General features: G+C 42.0%; 1 protein-coding gene across 1 annotated transcript in view; it reads left to right on the top strand.

Moving 5' to 3' along the window:
* LOC141141228 (tenascin-X-like) overlaps positions 1–20,525 on the top strand; it is a 167,616-nt gene that overhangs the window by 130,622 nt on the left and 16,469 nt on the right. The window contains exons 42-47 of the mRNA XM_073628914.1: positions 1,484–1,747; positions 2,711–2,974; positions 4,505–4,768; positions 6,310–6,573; positions 12,160–12,423; positions 20,005–20,268. Coding sequence (XP_073485015.1) covers positions 1,484–1,747; positions 2,711–2,974; positions 4,505–4,768; positions 6,310–6,573; positions 12,160–12,423; positions 20,005–20,268 — 1,584 coding nt within the window. The remainder of the gene's footprint in view (positions 1–1,483; positions 1,748–2,710; positions 2,975–4,504; positions 4,769–6,309; positions 6,574–12,159; positions 12,424–20,004; positions 20,269–20,525) is intronic.

Below are 20,525 nucleotides of genomic sequence, written 5' to 3'. Positions count from 1 at the left end.
TTAAATTCATAGATTCTGAAAGTTGTCTTGATATAGGCCCATATGTGCTATTAGTTGCGTTGCAGGTGTGGCATGTTAGAAAATGTCCAGCTTGCTGCAGCTTTGATATGGTTTCCAGCACAATGCACACTGCATGGGGTTAAATAGTAATGTGGGTAAAACAAGCCTAAAACATTCAGCACACACACAACCCTCATCACCAAGAAGTGCAAAGGAGAATAGAGCCTTTATGTAAATGATGATGCATTTAATCCCATATGAACCCTAACGTAATTTTTTTCATACCTATTTTAACTTTTGACAAATTGAAAAGGGGTTAGATCTTCTGTTAGGTATTGAAAGGTTTCCTCTCACTTCCTGCTGTGCCACTGGGACAGGATGTGGAGTAAAGATCTCCCCAACAGACAATAAAAATGGAAAAATTATAGGTTCTACTTGCATTTTGTAACGCCTCACAGTTTTTTACCTTTTAAATATATTTATGGCCAAATACAATATGTTTTGTATGGCTAGGAGAAGAAGATTATAATAAGCAAAGATTCTCTCTCAAATATAAAAAAATGACAAATTACAGCTTATAACTGTTGTAAATATTATTAAAAAAAAATTTTGTATTTATGTATCACATGTTTCGGTTAAGCTACCTTAAAAAGTTCATATAGTCTGGCAAGTTTATAAGAAGTGCCCATGGAACTCTTTAGAACTTTTCTCCTCTTCCACACGACAAATGTCAGTGCTTGTTCTAATTTCATGTACCTGTTTCCAACAGGTAGATACCCTCCATCCTCGGTGCAGCTAAGCTCCCTCCCCACCACTACAGTTGCCACACAGACAGCTCAATGGCTGAAGAGTTTTGTAGTTGGGAGCCTGATAGGGATTCAGAGACACTAATTCCCCATCAGGTCATCTGTCTCCCTGTGTTTGACTGCAAGCAGTGGGCAAATTCCATGGACAAACAGCCTGCTATTGCCTATAGAACTGCCTACTGTCAATCACAACGAGATATTAATCTTTGAAGCTAAAATCAGGTTAATAGCATTAGACTGAATTCACAAAGCTAAAACACCAGGATAAGTATACATAGTTGTAAAATAGTGACAGATATTTCTAGCTAAGTCCAATAAGATGTGAAAATGTCACCCATGTGGCTAAATTAGAAAGCTAAATCCTTGTGTCAAAGCTTTGTGAATTGAGCCTATTGTCTACCTATAACATATTTCCATATGCATCCTTCATTTTTCTGATTTGCTTCTCTTTGCCCTGTGCCTAAGAATGGGTATTTACCAAATAAGTTGGATTTATTTGTAAAGTTAGGCTTATAATTTTAAGGACAGGCTTAATGCACTGGTGACAGCTTGTTTTATCCTAATATCCTTTAGGCATTAAGACCAATATATGTAGTGCTGGATTTAGTACAATCTTTCGAATTAATGTTTAACTTAGCTGAATTATTTTAAACCAAACTATTCTTATTTGTTTGTAGTTCCTGAAAAAGTACAGAGCCTTGCAGCTTCCAATATCACCACCACGTCTGTATCTCTGAGCTGGCTACAACCTACTGGAAATGCAAGTTCCTACCAGATCCAGATCCAAGAAAATCCATCTTTCAGTATAATTGTGAACAGTCCCACAACATCCTATACCATACAGAATCTGGTACCTGGCAATTATTACACCTTCCTGGTCTCTGCCCTTGTTGGAGGAAACAGTATAAAAGGAGACAGCTCTGTGACAGTTAACTACACAAGTAAGTGTCTGTGGGAATGGACAATTCAATCTATTGATCAGAGATATTTAGCTTTTTATTAAATTCATAGATTCTGAAAGTTGTCTTGATATAGGCCCATATGTGCTATTAGTTGCGTTGCAGGTGTGGCATGTTAGAAAATGTCCAGCTTGCTGCAGCTTTGATATGGTTTCCAGCACAATGCACACTGCATGGGGTTAAATAGTAATGTGGGTAAAACAAGCCTAAAACATTCAGCACACACACAACCCTCATCACCAAGAAGTGCAAAGGAGAATGGAGCCTTTATGTAAATGATGATGCATTTAATCCCATATGCTATGAACCCTAACTTAATTTTTTGTACGTATTTTAACTTTTGACAAATTGAAAAGGGGTTAGATCTTCTGTTAGGTATTGAAAGGTTTCCTCTCACTTCCTGCTGTGTAACTGGGACAGGATGTGGAGTAAAGATCTCCCCAACAGACAATATAAAACGCCAAATTTCCATGCAAAACAAAGTACCACTTTGAGCATCAAAAATCTGACATAATCATACCACCAGGGAGGTTAAAAGAGTGACAGTTATTTTCAGCTAAATCCAATAAAATGCGAAAATTACAATGACATGGGTAAATTAGAGAGACTTATCCTTGTGTCAAAGCTTTGTGAATTGAAGATGAAGGCCTAGCTATAATATATTTCCATATGTTTTTCTTATTTCTATAACTTCCTTTTCTTTTTTACCTGACCCTAAGGATGGATAGTTAACAAATAGCTAGATCTGTTTGAAAAGAATATGTGATAGTGGTCTTAAAGGATTGTCAATAGCCTTAATTCACTGGGGACAGCTTGTTTTAATCCCAACATTCTTTGGACACTAATACCAAGTATTTAGTAGTACTATGTGTATGTGCAGTCTTTGGAATTATGGATCTAATTTGGTGAGTTACTTATTGCCAAACTATTCTAATTTGTTTTTAGTGCCTGAAAAAGTTCAGAGTCTTACAGCTTACGATATCACCACCACGTCACTATCTCTGAACTGGTTACCACCTACTGGAAATGCAAGTTCTTACCAGATCCGGATCCTAGAAAATTCATCTTTCAGTATAATTGTGCCCAGTCCCACAACATCCTATACCATACAGAATCTGATACCTGGCAATTATTACACCTTCCTGGTCTCTGCCCTTGTTGGAGGAAACAGTATAAAAGGAAACAGCTCTGTCACAGTTAACTACACAAGTAAGTGTCTATGGGAATGGACAACTCAGTCTATTTTTTCTAGCTTTTTATTAAATTCATAGATTCTGAAAGTTGTCTTGATATAGGCCCATATGTGTTATTAGTTGCGTTGCAGGTGTGGCATGTTAGAAAATGTCCAGCTTGCTGCAGCTTTCATGTGGTTTCCAGCACAATGCACACTGCATGGGGTTAAATAGTAATGTGGGAAAAACAAGCCTAAAACATTCAAAACACACACAACCCTCATCACCAAGAAGTGCAAAGGAGAATGGAGCCTTTATGTAAATGATGATGCATTTAATCCCATATGAACCCTAACTTAATTTTTTTGTACCTATTTTAACTTTTGACAAATTGAAAAGGGGTTAGATCTTCTGTTAGGTATTGAAAGGTTTCGTCTCACTTCCTGCTGTGTCACTGGGACAGGATGTGGAGTAAAGATCTCCCCAACAGACAATAAAAATGGAAAAATTATAGGTTCTACTTGCATTTTGTAATGCCTCACAGCTTTTTACCTTTTAAATATATTCATGGCCAAATGCAATATGTTTTGTATGGCTAGGAGAAGATTATAATAAGCAAAGATTCTCTCTCAAATATAAAAAAATGACAATTTACAGCTTATAACTGTGGTAAATATTATTAAAAACACATTTTTGTATTTATGTATCACATGTTTCGGTTAATCTACCTTAAAAAGTTCATATAGTCTGGCAGGTTTATAAGAAATGCCCATGGAACTCTTTCGAACTTTTCTCCTCCTCCACACGACAAATGTCAGTGCTTGTTCTAATTTCATGTACCTGTTACCAACAGGTAGATACCCTCCATCCGCGGTGCAGCTAAGCTAACTCCCCACCACTACAGTTGCCACACAGACAGCTCAATGGCTGAAGAGTTTTGTAGTTGGGAGCCTGATAGGAATTCAGAGACACTAATTCCCCATCAGGTCATCTGTCTCCCTGTGTTTGACTGCAAGCAGTGGGCAAATTCCATGGACAAACAGCCTGCTATTGGCTATAGAACTGCCTACTGTCAATCACAAGGAGATATTAATCTTTGAAGCTAAAATCAGGTTAATAGCATTAGACTGAATTCACAAAGCTAAAACACCAGGATAAGCATACATAGTTGTAAAATAGTGACAGATATTTCTAGCTAAGTCCAATAAGATGTGAAAATGTCACCCATGTGGCTAAATTAGAAAGCTAAATCCTTGTGTCAAAGCTTTGTGAATTGAGCCTATTGTCTACCTATAACATATTTCCATATGCATCCTTAATTTTTCTGATTTGCTTCTCTTTGCCCTGTCCCTAAGAATGGGTATTTACCAAATAAGTTGGATTTATTTGTAAAGTTAGGCTTATAATTTTAAGGACAGGCTTAATGCACTGGGGACAGCTTGTTTTATCCTAATATCCTTTAGGCATTAAGACCAATATATGTAGTGCTGTATTTAGTACAAACTTTCGAATTAATAGTTAACTTAGCTGAATTATTTTAAACCAAACTATTCTTATTTGTTTGTAGTTCCTGAAAAAGTACAGAGCCTTGCAGCTTCCAATATCACCACCACGTCTGTATCTCTGAGCTGGCTACAACCTACTGGAAATGCAAGTTCCTACCAGATCCAGATCCAGGAAAATCCATCTTTCAGTATAATTGTGAACAGTCCCACAACATCCTATACCATACAGAATCTGGTACCTGGCAATTATTACACCTTCCTGGTCTCTGCCCTTGTTGGAGGAAACAGTATAAAAGGAGACAGCTCTGTGACAGTTAACTACACAAGTACGTGTCTGTGGGAATGGACAATTCAATCTATTGATCAGAGATATTTAGCTTTTTATTAAATTCATAGATTCTGAAAGTTGTCTTGATATAGGCCCATATGTGCTATTAGTTGCGTTGCAGGTGTGGCATGTTAGAAAATGTCCAGCTTGCTGCAGCTTTGATATGGTTTCCAGCACAATGCACACTGCATGGGGTTAAATAGTAATGTGGGTAAAACAAGCCTAAAACATTCAGCACACACACAACCCTCATCACCAAGAAGTGCAAAGGAGAATAGAGCCTTTATGTAAATGATGATGCATTTAATCCCATATGAACCCTAACGTAATTTTTTTCATACCTATTTTAACTTTTGACAAATTGAAAAGGGGTTAGATCTTCTGTTAGGTATTGAAAGGTTTCCTCTCACTTCCTGCTGTGCCACTGGGACAGGATGTGGAGTAAAGATCTCCCCAACAGACAATAAAAATGGAAAAATTATAGGTTCTACTTGCATTTTGTAACGCCTCACAGTTTTTTACCTTTTAAATATATTTATGGCCAAATACAATATGTTTTGTATGGCTAGGAGAAGAAGATTATAATAAGCAAAGATTCTCTCTCAAATATAAAAAAATGACAAATTACAGCTTATAACTGTTGAAAATATTATTAAAAAAAAATTTTGTATTTATGTATCACATGTTTCGGTTAAGCTACCTTAAAAAGTTCATATAGTCTGGCAAGTTTATAAGAAGTGCCCATGGAATTCTTTAGAACTTTTCTCCTCTTCCACACGACAAATGTCAGTGCTTGTTCTAATTTCATGTACCTGTTTCCAACAGGTAGATACCCTCCATCCTCGGTGCAGCTAAGCTCCCTCCCCACCACTACAGTTGCCACACAGACAGCTCAATGGCTGAAGAGTTTTGTAGTTGGGAGCCTGATAGGGATTCAGAGACACTAATTCCCCATCAGGTCATCTGTCTCCCTGTGTTTGACTGCAAGCAGTGGGCAAATTCCATGGACAAACAGCCTGCTATTGCCTATAGAACTGCCTACTGTCAATCACAAGGAGATATTAATCTTTGAAGCTAAAATCAGGTTAATAGCATTAGACTGAATTCACAAAGCTAAAACACCAGGATAAGTATACATAGTTGTAAAATAGTGACAGATATTTCTAGCTAAGTCCAATAAGATGTGAAAATGTCACCCATGTGGCTAAATTAGAAAGCTAAATCCTTGTGTCAAAGCTTTGAGAATTGAGCCTATTGTCTACCTATAACATATTTCCATATGCATCCTTCATTTTTCTGATTTGCTTCTCTTTGCCCTGTCCCTAAGAATGGGTATTTACCAAATAAGTTGGATTTATTTGTAAAGTTAGGCTTATAATTTTAAGGACAGGCTTAATGCACTGGGGACAGCTTGTTTTATCCTAATATCCTTTAGGCATTAAGACCAATATATGTAGTGCTGGATTTAGTACAATCTTTCAAATTAATGGTTAACTTAGCTGAATTATTTTAAACCAAACTATTCTTTTTTGTTTGTAGGTCCTGAAAAAGTACAAAGCCTTGCAAATTCCAATATCACCACCACGTCTGTATCTCTGAGCTGGCTACAACCTACTGGAAATGCAAGTTCCTACCAGATCCAAATCCGGGAAAATTCATCTTTCAGTATAATTGTGCCCAGTCCCACAACATCTTATACCATACAGAATCTGATACCTGGCAATTATTACACCTTTCTGGTCTCTGCCCTTGTTGGAGGAAACAGTATAAAAGGAGACAGCTCTGTGACAGTTAACTACACAAGTAAGTGTCTGTGGGAATGGACAACTCAATCTATTGATCAGAGATATTTAGCGTTTTATTAAATTCATAGATTCTGAACGTTGTCTTGATATAGGCCCATATGTGCTATTAGTTGGTGTTGCAGGTGTGGCATGTTAGAAAATGTGCAGCTTGCTGCAGCTTTCATGTGGTTCCCAGCACAATGTACACTGCATTGGGTTAACAAATAATGTGTGTAAAACAAGTCTAAAACATTCAACACACACATAACCCTCATCACCAAGAAGTGCAAAGAAGAATGGAGCCTTTTATGTAAATGATGATGAATTTAATCCCATATCAACCCTATCGTAATTTTTTTGTACCTATTTTAACTTTCGACAAATTGAAAAGGGGGTAGATCTTCTGCTAGGTATTGAAAGGTTTCCTCTTACTTCCTGCTGTGTCACTGGGACAGGATGTGAAGTATAGATCTCCCCAACAGACAATAAAAATGGAAAAATTAGAGGTTCTACTTGCATTTTGTAATGCCTCACAGCTTTTTACTTTTTTAATATGTTTACAGTGGGGATCGAATGTTTGGGCACCCCAGGTAAAAATGTGTATTAATGTGCATAACGAAGCCAAGGAAAGATGGAAAAATCTCCAAATGGCATCAAATTACAGATTACACATATGTGTAATATATGTCAAAAAAAGTTAGATTTTATTTCCATGATTTACACTTTCAAAAATTACAGAAAACAAAAAAATGGTGTCTGCAAAAGTTTGGGCACCCTGCAGAATTTATTGCATGCACTGCCCCCTTTGCAAAGCAGAGACCTGCCAGTGTCATGGATTGTTCTCAATCATTGTGTGGGAAGACCAGGTGATGTCAATCTCAAAGGTTTTAAATGGCCAGACTCACCTGACCTTGCCCCAACAACCAGCACCAAGGCGTTCTTCTAAGCAGTTGTCTAGAAAACTGAAACTGAAAATAGTTGACGCTCACAAAGCTGGAGAAGGCTATAAGAAGATAGCAAAGCGTTTTCAGATATCAATATCCTCTGTTCGGAATGTAATTAAGAAATGGTAGTCATCAGGAACAGTGGAAGTTAAAGCAAGATCTGGAAGACCAAGAAAAATATCAGACAGAACAGCTCGCAAGATTGTGAGAAAAGCAATTCAAAACCCACGTTTGACTGCACGATCCCTCCAGAAAGATCTGGCAGACACTGGAGTTGTGGTACACTATTCCACTATAAAGAGATACTTGTACAAATATGGTCTTCATGGAAGAGTCATCAGAAGAAAACCTCTTCTACATCCTCACCACAAAAATCAGCGTTTGAACTTTGCAAATGAACATATAGAGAAGCCTGAGGCATTTTGGAAACAAGTTCTGTGCACCGATGAGGTTAAAATAGAACTTTTTAGCCTGAATGAGCAAAGGTACGTTTGGAGAAGAAAGGGCACAGAATTTAATGAAAAGAACCTCTGTCCAACTGTTAAGCATGGGGGTGGATCGTCTGGCAAGTTTATAAGAAGTGCCCATGGAACTCTTTAGAACTTTGCTCCTCCTCCACACGACAAATGTCAGTGCTTGTTCTAATTTCATGTACCCGCTTCCAACAATTGCAATTGCTGTTGTTCTGATCCTATTAATACCGCAGGCAGGCAGCTGCAGTATTTACAGTTAGTGTAGTGTGTCCTATGCACAGTGTGCACCTAAAGCTACCTGAAGACAATTGCTGTTGTTCTGATCCTATTAATACCACAGGCAGGCAGCTACAGTAATTACAGTTAGTGTACTGTGTCCTCTGCACAGTGTGCGCCTAAAGCTACCTGAAGAAAATTGGTTTTGTTCTTCTGATCCTATTAGTACCACAGGCAGTCAGCTGCAGTATTTACAGTTATTGTACTGCGTCCTCTGCAAAGTGTGCACCTAAAGCTACCTGAAGACAATTGCTGTTGTTCTGATCCTATTAATACCACAGACAGGCAGCTGCAGTATTTAAAGTTAGTGTACAGTGTCTTCTGCACAGTGTGCACCTAAAGCTACCTGAAGAAAATTGGTGGTGTTCTTCTGATCTTATTAATACCACAGGCAGGCAGCTGCAGTATTTACAGTTAGTGTACTGTGTCCTCTGCACAGTGTGCACCTAAAGCTACCTGAAGACAATTGCTGTTGTTCTGATCCTATTAATACCACAGGCAGGCAGCTACAGTATTTACAGTTAGTGTACTGTGTCCTCTGCACAGTGTGCACCTAAAGCTACCTGAAGAAAATTGGTGGTGTTCTTCTGATTCTATTAGTACCACAGACAGGCAGCTGCAATATTTACAGTTAGTGTACTGCATCCTCTGCACAGTGTACACCTAAAGCTACCTGAAGACAATTGCTTTTCTTCTAAACCTATTAATACCACAGGCAGGCAGCTGCAGTATTTACAGTTAGTGTACTGTGTCCTCTGAACAGTGTGCACCTAATGCTACCTGGTTTTCTCATACTAATAATACTACAGGCAGGCAGTTGATTCTGCTAGCTGCAGTAGCAGTTTATATATACATCCCAGCTTTTTGCAGCTACATCTCATTGCAGGCCATTAGTATGTCTGGAAGGCCAACAAGGAGAGGCAGACAGTCACAAGCCAATAAAATAGGGCAAGCAGGCTCTGTGTCTAGAGGCAACAGTGCTGGTCATGGACACGGTGCATCCTCATCAGCACGTGGCCGTGGGACACGCTTGTCCTTTTTTTCGGCAGCTGGTCGTGTTGAGCCTCAACATGCGGAAGACTTGGTAGAGTGGATGACCAAGCCGTCCTCATCCTCCTCATTCTCTCTCACCCAGGCTCAGGGTACTTTGTCTGGCAAAGCAGCTGCCAATGTGGCCTCTTCCCTCGGCTCAATGGCATCAATCACTCCTTCCCTAGCCCCACCATGTCCTCCTGAGGAGTTCCCCGATCTGTTTGACCACAGTGTTGGGTACATGCTCGAGGAGGATGCCCAGCTCTTTGTAGGCTCCGATGATGGTACCCAGCTAGAGGAAGGCAGTAACGTGAGCCCAGAGAGGGGGAGTGCCCAAGAAGGACAGCAATCTGGCAGTCATGTTCCCTCTGCTGCAGCATACTGCCAGCTTTCCAGTGATGAGGAGGGAGGGGATTATGAGGTCACTGACTCCACGTGGGTGCCTTATAGGAGAGAGGAGGAGGCACATCTCCAACGAGGCAGGATGCCCTCCAGGGGTCAGCTTAAGGGCAGCACACCGACTGCATCACACCGCAGAGCTCTGCATGTTCAGGGTGCTGCTGTCTCTGTGCGTTATTCCAAAAGTTCTTTGGTGTGGGCCTTTTTTGATACGAGTGCATCATATCCCACCGCTGCTATTTGCAACATATGTCTCAAGCATATCTCACGTGGCCAAAACATCACCCGCTTGGGCACCACATGCTTGACCAGACATATGTCGACCTGCCATGCAGTTCATTGGCAAGCGTACCTAAAAGACCCACACCAAAGAACAAAGCGGACCTCTCCTTGCTCCTCATCAGCTGGGATCTCCAACCCACTATACCTTCAATCCTCTCTGAAACCTGCACTGAGAGGAATGAAGGTGTAAAATTAGGTGTGTCACAGCCAAGTACTTGCGGGCAATCTGCTATTGGCACACCGACGTCAAATTGTACCAGGCAAATTTCCCTGCCCCAGCTGTTGCACTGCCGAAAGAAGTTTGCTCCCAGCCATCCACATGCCAAGCGGTTGAATGCTAGCTTGGCTAAATTGCTAGCATTTCAACTGCTGCGTTTTCAGTTGGTAGACTCTGCCCCCTTTCGTGAGTTTGTGGAATGTGCGGCTCCTTAGTGGCAGGTTCCCGAACGCCACTTTTTCTCACGGAAGGCGATTTCGGCTCTCTACCTGCATGTGGAAGGCAATGTCTTGGCCTCGCTGGACAGGGCGGTCAGTGGTAAGGTGCATATTACCGCTGACTCATGGTCCAGCAGGCATGGACAGGGACATTACCTATGTTTCACCGTGCACTGGGTGACTCTTCTGGCAGCTGGGAAGGATGCAGGACAGGGTGCAGTAGTGTTGGAGGTTGTTCCGCAACCACACCTCCAAAATTCTACTAGTGGTGATTCTGCAACACCTCTCTCCTCCACCCCCTCCTCTTCTTCTTCCTCCATGGCCTCTACCTGTGCTGATTTGTTCTCGGAACCAGCGATGCTCCGTTGGAGTTCAAGGGGCTACGCAGGCAAAAAGATGCCACACGGTACTTGAGCTGCTGTGCTTGGGGGACAGGAGCCACACTGGGGCAGAAATTCTGTCAGCTCTGCAGGGGCAGGTTCAGAGGTGGTTGATGCCACGCCAGCTTAAGCCAGGTATGGTGGTTTGCGACAATGGCACCAACCTCCTCTCTGCCCTCCGACAGGGACAACTGACCCATGTGCCCTGTTTGGCACACGTCCTTAGCTTGGTGGTGCAGCAGTTCTTGGGCAGGTACCCAGGCTTACAGGATGTCCTGAGGCAGGCCAGGAAAGTCTGTATGCATTTCCACAGGTCATATAATGCCAGTGCTCGGCTGGCTGACCTCCAAAAGGAATTTAACCTGACCAAGAACCGCCTAATCTGTGACATGCCCACCAGGTGGAACTCAATGTTGGCCATGCTTCAGCAGCTGTACACGCAGCAGAGGGCCATCAATGAGTACCTATGCGACTATGGCACCAGGACAGGGTCATAGTGGGCTATGATCAGGGATGCATCACTGTCCTGTCACCATTTAAGGAGGCCACGAGGATGGTGAGCAGTGACAGTGCATGCATCAGTGACACTGTCCCTCTTGTCCACCTGTTGGAGCACACGCTGTGTGGAATAATGGACAGGGCACTTGAGGCAGAACAGAGGGAGGAAGAGGAGGACTTCCTTACCTCTCAAGGCCCCCTTTATCCAGACAGTCTTCCTGTGTGCCCGCAGATCACACAGGAAGAGGACGAGGAGGAGGAGAAGGAGGAGGATTGTGTCAGCATGGAGGTGGAGCCTGGCACTCAGCATCAGCAGAAGTCTTCAAGGGATCATTTACAGTCCGAAGAAACTCATGGACTTGTACGTGGCTGGGAGGAGGTGGCTGCAGATCATGTCGTCCTTAGTGACCCAGAGGACTCTGGACTGAATGCCTCAGCAAACCTTCGCTGCATGGCCTCCCCGATCCTTAAAAGCCTGCGGAAGGATCCTCGTATTCATGGTATCAAGGGGAGGGATGATTACTGGCTGGCAAAATGTCATCCATGTGGCTAAATTAGAAAGCTAAATCCTTGTGTCAAAGCTTTGTGAATTGAGCCTGCTGTCTAGCTATAACATATTTCCATATGCATCCTTCATTTTTCTAATTTGCTTCTGTTTGCCCTGTCCCTAAGGATGGATATTTACCAAATAAGTTGGATCTATTTGTAAAGTTAGGCTTATAATTTTAAGGACAGGCTTAATACACTGGGGACAGCTTGTTTTATACTAATATCCTTTAGGCATTAAGACCAATATATATGTAGTACTATATTTAGTACAATCTTTCAAATTAATGGTTAACTTAGCTGAATTATTTTAAACCAAACTATTCTTTTTTGTTTGTAGGTCCTGAAAAAGTACAAAGCCTTGCAAATTTCAATATCACCACCACGTCTGTATCTCTGAGCTGGCTACAACCTACTGGAAATGCAAGTTCCTACCAGATCCAAATCCGGGAAAATTCTTCTTTCAGTATAATTGTGCCCAGTCCCACAACATCTTATACCATACAGAATCTGATACCTGGCAATTATTACACCTTTCTGGTCTCTGCCCTTGTTGGAGGAAACAGTATAAAAGGAGACAGCTCTGTGACAGTTAACTACACAAGTAAGTGTCTGTGGGAATGGACAACTCAATCTATTGATCAGAGATATTTAGCGTTTTATTAAATTCATAGATTCTGAACGTTGTCTTGATATAGGCCCATATGTGCTATTAGTTGGTGTTGCAGGTGTGGCATGTTAGAAAATGTGCAGCTTGCTGCAGCTTTCATGTGGTTCCCAGCACAATGTACACTGCATAGGGTTAACAAATAATGTGTGTAAAACAAGTCTAAAACATTCAACACACACATAACCCTCATCACCAAGAAGTGCAAAGAAGAATGGAGTCTTTTATGTAAATGATGATGAATTTAATCCCATATCAACCCTATAGTAATTTTTTGTACCTATTTTAACTTTTGACAAATTGAAAAGGGGGTAGATCTTCTGTTAGGTATTGAAAGGTTTCCTCTTACTTCCTGCTGTGTCACTGGGACAGGATGTGAAGTATAGATCTCCCCAACAGACAATAAAAATGGAAAAATTAGAGGTTCTACTTGCATTTTGTAATGCCTCACAGCTTTTTACTTTTTTAATATGTTTACAGTGGGGATCGAAAGTTTGGGCACCCCAGGTAAAAATGTGTATTAATGTGCATAACGAAGCCAAGGAAAGATGGAAAAATCTCCAAATGGCATCAAATTACAGATTACACATATGTGTAATATATGTCAAAAAAAGTTAGATTTTATTTCCATGATTTACACTTTCAAAAATTACAGAAAACAAAAAAATGGTGTCTGCAAAAGTTTGGGCACCCTGCAGAATTTATTGCATGCACTGCCCCCTTTGCAAAGCAGAGACCTGCCAGTGTCATGGATTGTTCTCAATCATCGTCTGGGAAGACCAGGTGATGTCAATCTCAAAGGTTTTAAATGGCCAGACTCACCTGACCTTGCCCCAACAACCAGCACCATGGGTTCTTCTAAGCAGTTGTCTAGAAAACTGAAACTGAAAATAGTTGACGCTCACAAAGCTGGAGAAGGCTATAAGAAGATAGCAAAGCGTTTTCAGATATCAATATCCTCTGTTCGGAATGTAATTAAGAAATGGCAGTCATCAGGAACAGTGGAAGTTAAAGCAAGATCTGGAAGACCAAGAAAAATATCAGACAGAACAGCTCGCAAGATTGTGAGAAAAGCAATTCAAAACCCACGTTTGACTGCACGATCCCTCCAGAAAGATCTGGCAGACACTGGAGTTGTGGTACACTATTCCACTATAAAGAGATACTTGTACAAATATGGTCTTCATGGAAGAGTCATCAGAAGAAAACCTCTTCTACGTCCTCACCACAAAAATCAGCGTTTGAACTTTGCAAATGAACATATAGAGAAGCCTGAGGCATTTTGGAAACAAGTTCTGTGCACCGATGAGGTTAAAATAGAACTTTTTGGCCTGAATGAGCAAAGGTACGTTTGGAGAAGAAAGGGCACAGAATTTAATGAAAAGAACCTCTGTCCATTTGTTAAGCATGGGGGTGGATCAATCATGCTTTGGGGTTGTATTGCAACCAGTGGAACAGGGAACTTTTCACGAGTAGAAGGAAAAATGGATTCAATAAAATTTCAGCAAATTTTGGATGGTAACTTGATGCCATCTGTGAAAAAGCTGAAGTTAAAGAGAGGATGGCTTCTACAAATGGATATTGATCCTAAACACACCTCAAAATCCACGGGGGATTACATCAAGAGGCGTAAACTGAAGGTTTTGACATGGCCTTCACAATCTCCTGACCTCAACATTATTGAAAATCTATGGATAGACCTTAAAAGAGCAGTGCGTGACAGACAGCCCAGATATCTCAAAGAACTGGAAGACTTTTGTAAGGAAGAATGGGCAAAGATACCTCAAACAAGAATTGAAAGACTCTTGGCTGGCTACAAAAAGCGTTTACAAGCTGTGATACTTGCCAAAGGGGGCAGTACATGATATTAACTCTGCAGGGTGCCCAAACTTTTGCAGATGCCATTTTTTTGTTTTCTGTAATTTTGAAAGTGTAAATGATGGAAATAAAATCTAACTTTTTTGACATATTATAAGAATGTGTAATCTGTAATTTGATGCCATTTGGAGATTTTTCCATCTTTCCTTGGCTTTGTTATGCACATTAATACACATTTTTACCTAGGGTGCCCAAACTTTTGATCCACACTGTATGGCCAAATGCAATATGTTTTGTATGGCTAGGAGAAGAAGATTATAATAAGCAAAGATTCTCTCTCAAATATAAATAATGACAATTTACAGCTTATAACTGTTATAAATATTATTAAAAACACATTTTTGTATTTATGTATCATATGTTTTGGTTAAGCTACCTTAAAAAGTTCATATAGTCTGGCAAGTTTATAAGAAGTGCCCATGGAACTCTTTAGAACTTTGCTCCTCCTCCACACGACAAATGTCAGTGCTTGTTCTAATTTCATGTAACTGTTTCCAGCAGGTAGATACCCTCCATCCTCGGTGCAGCTAAGCTCCCTCCCCACCACTACAGTTGCCACACAGGCAGCTCAATGGCTGAAGAGTTTTGTAGTTAGGAGCCTGAATGGGATTCAGAGACACTAATTCCCCATCAGGTCATCTGTCTCCCTGTGATTGGGGGCAGGCAGTAGGCAAATTCCATGGACAAACAGCCTGCTATTGGCTATAGAACTGCTTACTGTCAATCACAAGCAGATATTAATCTTTGAAGCTAAAATCAGTTTAATATCATTAGACTGAATTCACAAAGCTAAAACACCAGGATAAGTATACATAGTTGTAAAATAGTGACAGATATTTCTAGCTAAGTCCAATAAGATGTGAAAATGTCACCCATGTGGTTAAATTAGAAAGCTAAATTCTTGTGTCAAAGCTTTGCGAATTGAGCCTGTTGTCTAGCTATAACATATTTCCATATGCATCCTTCATTTTTCTAATTTTCTTCTCTTTGCCCTGTCCCTAAGGATGGATTTTTACCAAATAAGTTGGATCTATTTGTAAAGTTAGGCTTATAATTTTAAGGACAGGCTTAATGCACTGGGGACAGCTTGTTTTATACTAATATCCTTTAGGCATTAAGACCGATATTTAGTATTTAACTGATGATGCATTTAATCCCATATGAACCCTAACCTAATTTTTTTTTACCTATTTTAACATTTGACAAATTGAAAAGGGGTTAGATCTTCTGTTAGGTATTGAAAGATTTCCTCTTACTTCCTGCTGTGTCACTGGGACAGGATGGGAAGTATAGATCTCCCCAACAGACAATAACAATGGAAAAATTAGAGGTTCTACTTGCATTTTGTAATGCCTCACAGCTTTTTACTTTTTTAATATATTTATGGCCAAATGCAATATGTTTTGTATGGCAAGGAGAAGAAGATTATAATAAGCAAAGATTCTCTCTCAAATATAAAAAATGACAATTTACAGCTTATAACTGTTGTAAATATTACTAAAAACACATTTTTGTATTTATGTATCACATGTTTCGGTTAAGCTACCTTAAAAAGTTCATATAGTCTGGCAAGTTTATAAGAAGTGCCCATGGAACTCTTTAGAACTTTGCTCCTCCTCCACACGACAAATGTCAGTGCTTGTTCTAATTTCAAGTACCCGCTTCCAACAATTGCAATTGCTGTTGTTCTGATCCTATTAATACCGCAGGCAGGCAGCTGCAGTATTTACAGTTAGTGTAGTGTGTCCTATGCACAGTGTGCACCTAAAGCTACCTGAAGACAATTGCTGTTGTTCTGATCCTATTAATACCACAGGCAGGCAGCTACAGTAATTACAGTTAGTGTACTGTGTCCTCTGCACAGTGTGCGCCTAAAGCTACCTGAAGAAAATTGGTTTTGTTCTTCTGATCCTATTAGTACCACAGGCAGTCAGCTGCAGTATTTACAGTTATTGTACTGCGTCCTCTGCACAGTGTGCACCTAAAGCTACCTGAAGACAATTGCTGTTGTTCTGATCCTATTAATACCACAGACAGGCAGCTGCAGTATTTAAAGTTAGTGTACAGTGTCTTCTGCACAGTGTGCACCTAAAGCTACCTGAAGAAAATTGGTGGTGTTCTTCTGATCTTATTAATACCACAGGCAGGCAGCTGCAGTATTTACAGTTAGTGTACTGTGTCCTCTGCACAGTGTGCACCTAAAGCTACCTGAAGACAATTGCTGTTGTTCTGATCCTATTAATACCACAGGCAGGCAGCTACAGTATTTACAGTTAGTGTACTGTGTCCTCTGCACAGTGTGCACCTAAAGCTACCTGAAGAAAATTGGTGGTGTTCTTCTGATTCTATTAGTACCACAGACAGGCAGCTGCAATATTTACAGTTAGTGTACTGCATCCTCTGCACAGTGTACACCTAAAGCTACCTGAAGACAATTGCTTTTCTTCTAAACCTATTAATACCACAGGCAGGCAGCTGCAGTATTTACAGTTAGTGTACTGTGTCCTCTGAACAGTGTGCACCTAATGCTACCTGGTTTTCTCATACTAATAATACTACAGGCAGGCAGTTGATTCTGCTAGCTGCAGTAGCAGTTTATATATACATCCCAGCTTTTTGCAGCTACATCTCATTGCAGGCCATTAGTATGTCTGGAAGGCCAACAAGGAGAGGCAGACAGTCACAAGCCAATAAAATAGGGCAAGCAGGCTCTGTGTCTAGAGGCAACAGTGCTGGTCATGGACACGGTGCATCCTCATCAGCACGTGGCCGTGGGACACGCTTGTCCTTTTTTTCGGCAGCTGGTCGTGTTGAGCCTCAACATGCGGAAGACTTGGTAGAGTGGATGACCAAGCCGTCCTCATCCTCCTCATTCTCTCTCACCCAGGCTCAGGGTACTTTGTCTGGCAAAGCAGCTGCCAATGTGGCCTCTTCCCTCGGCTCAATGGCATCAATCACTCCTTCCCTAGCCCCACCATGTCCTCCTGAGGAGTTCCCCGATCTGTTTGACCACAGTGTTGGGTACATGCTCGAGGAGGATGCCCAGCTCTTTGTAGGCTCCGATGATGGTACCCAGCTAGAGGAAGGCAGTAACGTGAGCCCAGAGAGGGGGAGTGCCCAAGAAGGACAGCAATCTGGCAGTCATGTTCCCTCTGCTGCAGCATACTGCCAGCTTTCCAGTGATGAGGAGGGAGGGGATTATGAGGTCACTGACTCCACGTGGGTGCCTTATAGGAGAGAGGAGGAGGAGGCACATCTCCAACGAGGCAGGATGCCCTCCAGGAGTCAGCTTAAGGGCAGCACACCGACTGCATCACACCGCAGAGCACTGCATGTTCAGGGTGCTGCTGTCTCTGTGCGTTATTCCAAAAGTTCTTTGGTGTGGGCCTTTTTTGATATTTGCAACATATGTCTCAAGCATATCTCACGTGGCCAAAACATCACCCGCTTGGGCACCACATGCTTGACCAGACATATGTCGACCTGCCATGCAGTTCATTGGCAAGCGTACCTAAAAGACCCACACCAAAGAACAAAGCGGACCTCTCCTTGCTCCTCATCAGCTGGGATCTCCAACCCACTATACCTTCAATCCTCTCTGAAACCTGCACTGAGAGGAATGAAGGTGTAAAATTAGGTGTGTCACAGCCAAGTACTTGCGGGCAATCTGCTATTGGCACACCGACGTCAAATTGTACCAGGCAAATTTCCCTGCCCCAGCTGTTGCACTGCCGAAAGAAGTTTGCTCCCAGCCATCCACATGCCAAGCGGTTGAATGCTAGCTTGGCTAAATTGCTAGCATTTCAACTGCTGCGTTTTCAGTTGGTAGACTCTGCCCCCTTTCGTGAGTTTGTGGAATGTGCGGCTCCTTAGTGGCAGGTTCCCGAACGCCACTTTTTCTCACGGAAGGCGATTTCGGCTCTCTACCTGCATGTGGAAGGCAATGTCTTGGCCTCGCTGGACAGGGCGGTCAGTGGTAAGGTGCATATTACCGCTGACTCATGGTCCAGCAGGCATGGACAGGGACATTACCTATGTTTCACCGTGCACTGGGTGACTCTTCTGGCAGCTGGGAAGGATGCAGGACAGGGTGCAGTAGTGTTGGAGGTTGTTCCGCAACCACACCTCCAAAATTCTACTAGTGGTGATTCTGCAACACCTCTCTCCTCCACCCCCTCCTCTTCTTCTTCCTCCATGGCCTCTACCTGTGCTGATTTGTTCTCGGAACCAGCGATGCTCCGTTGGAGTTCAAGGGGCTACGCAGGCAAAAAGATGCCACACGGTACTTGAGCTGCTGTGCTTGGGGGACAGGAGCCACACTGGGGCAGAAATTCTGTCAGCTCTGCAAGGGCAGGTTCAGAGGTGGTTGATGCCACGCCAGCTTAAGCCAGGTATGGTGGTTTGCGACAATGGCACCAACCTCCTCTCTGCCCTCCGACAGGGACAACTGACCCATGTGCCCTGTTTGGCACACGTCCTTAGCTTGGTGGTGCAGCAGTTCTTGGGCAGGTACCCAGGCTTACAGGATGTCCTGAGGCAGGCCAGGAAAGTCTGTATGCATTTCCACAGGTCATATAATGCCAGTGCTCGGCTGGATGACCTCCAAAAGGAATTTAACCTGACCAAGAACCGCCTAATCTGTGACATGCCCACCAGGTGGAACTCAATGTTGGCCATGCTTCAGCAGCTGTACACGCAGCAGAGGGCCATCAATGAGTACCTATGCGACTATGGCACCAGGACAGGGTCATAGTGGGCTATGATCAGGGATGCATCACTGTCCTGTCACCATTTAAGGAGGCCACGAGGATGGTGAGCAGTGATAGTGCATGCATCAGTGACACTGTCCCTCTTGTCCACCTGTTGGAGCACACGCTGTGTGGAATAATGGACAGGGCACTTGAGGCAGAACAGAGGGAGGAAGAGGAGGACTTCCTTACCTCTCAAGGCCCCCTTTATCCAGACAGTCTTCCTGTGTGCCCGCAGATCACACAGGAAGAGGACGAGGAGGAGGAGAAGGAGGAGGATTGTGTCAGCATGGAGGTGGAGCCTGGCACTCAGCATCAGCAGAAGTCTTCAAGGGATCATTTACAGTCCGAAGAAACTCATGGACTTGTACGTGGCTGGGAGGAGGTGGCTGCAGATCATGTCGTCCTTAGTGACCCAGAGGACTCTGGACTGAATGCCTCAGCAAACCTTCGCTGCATGGCCTCCCCGATCCTTAAAATCCTGCGGAAGTATCCTCGTATTCATGGTATCAAGGGGAGGGATGATTACTGGCTGGCAAAATGTCATCCATGTGGCTAAATTAGAAAGCTAAATCCTTGTGTCAAAGCTTTGTGAATTGAGCCTGCTGTCTAGCTATAACATATTTCCATATGCATCCTTCATTTTTCTAATTTGCTTCTGTTTGCCCTGTCCCTAAGGATGGATATTTACCAAATAAGTTGGATCTATTTGTAAAGTTAGGCTTATAATTTTAAGGACAGGCTTAATACACTGGGGACAGCTTGTTTTATACTAATATCCTTTAGGCATTAAGACCAACATATATGTAGTACTATATTTAGTACAATCTTTCAAATTAATGGTTAACTTAGCTGAATTATTTTAAACCAAACTATTCTTTTTTGTTTGTAGGTCCTGAAAAAGTACAAAGCCTTGCAAATTTCAATATCACCACCACGTCTGTATCTCTGAGCTGGCTACAACCTACTGGAAATGCAAGTTCCTACCAGATCCAAATCCGGGAAAATTCTTCTTTCAGTATAATTGTGCCCAGTTCCACAACATCTTATACCATACAGAATCTGATACCTGGCAATTATTACACCTTTCTGGTCTCTGCCCTTGTTGGAGGAAACAGTATAAAAGGAGACAGCTCTGTGACAGTTAACTACACAAGTAAGTGTCTGTGGGAATGGACAACTCAATCTATTGATCAGAGATATTTAGCGTTTTATTAAATTCATAGATTCTGAACGTTGTCTTGATATAGGCCCATATGTGCTATTAGTTGGTGTTGCAGGTGTGGCATGTTAGAAAATGTGCAGCTTGCTGCAGCTTTCATGTGGTTCCCAGCACAATGTACACTGCATTGGGTTAACAAATAATGTGTGTAAAACAAGTCTAAAACATTCAACACACACATAACCCTCATC

The sequence above is a fragment of the Aquarana catesbeiana genome, linkage group LG04 (assembly GCF_042186555.1).
Source record: "Aquarana catesbeiana isolate 2022-GZ linkage group LG04, ASM4218655v1, whole genome shotgun sequence".
NCBI classification, from domain to species: Eukaryota; Metazoa; Chordata; class Amphibia; order Anura; family Ranidae; genus Aquarana; species Aquarana catesbeiana.
Note: the sequence above shows the minus strand (reverse complement) of the source record. Positions and strands in the feature narration are given on the sequence as shown.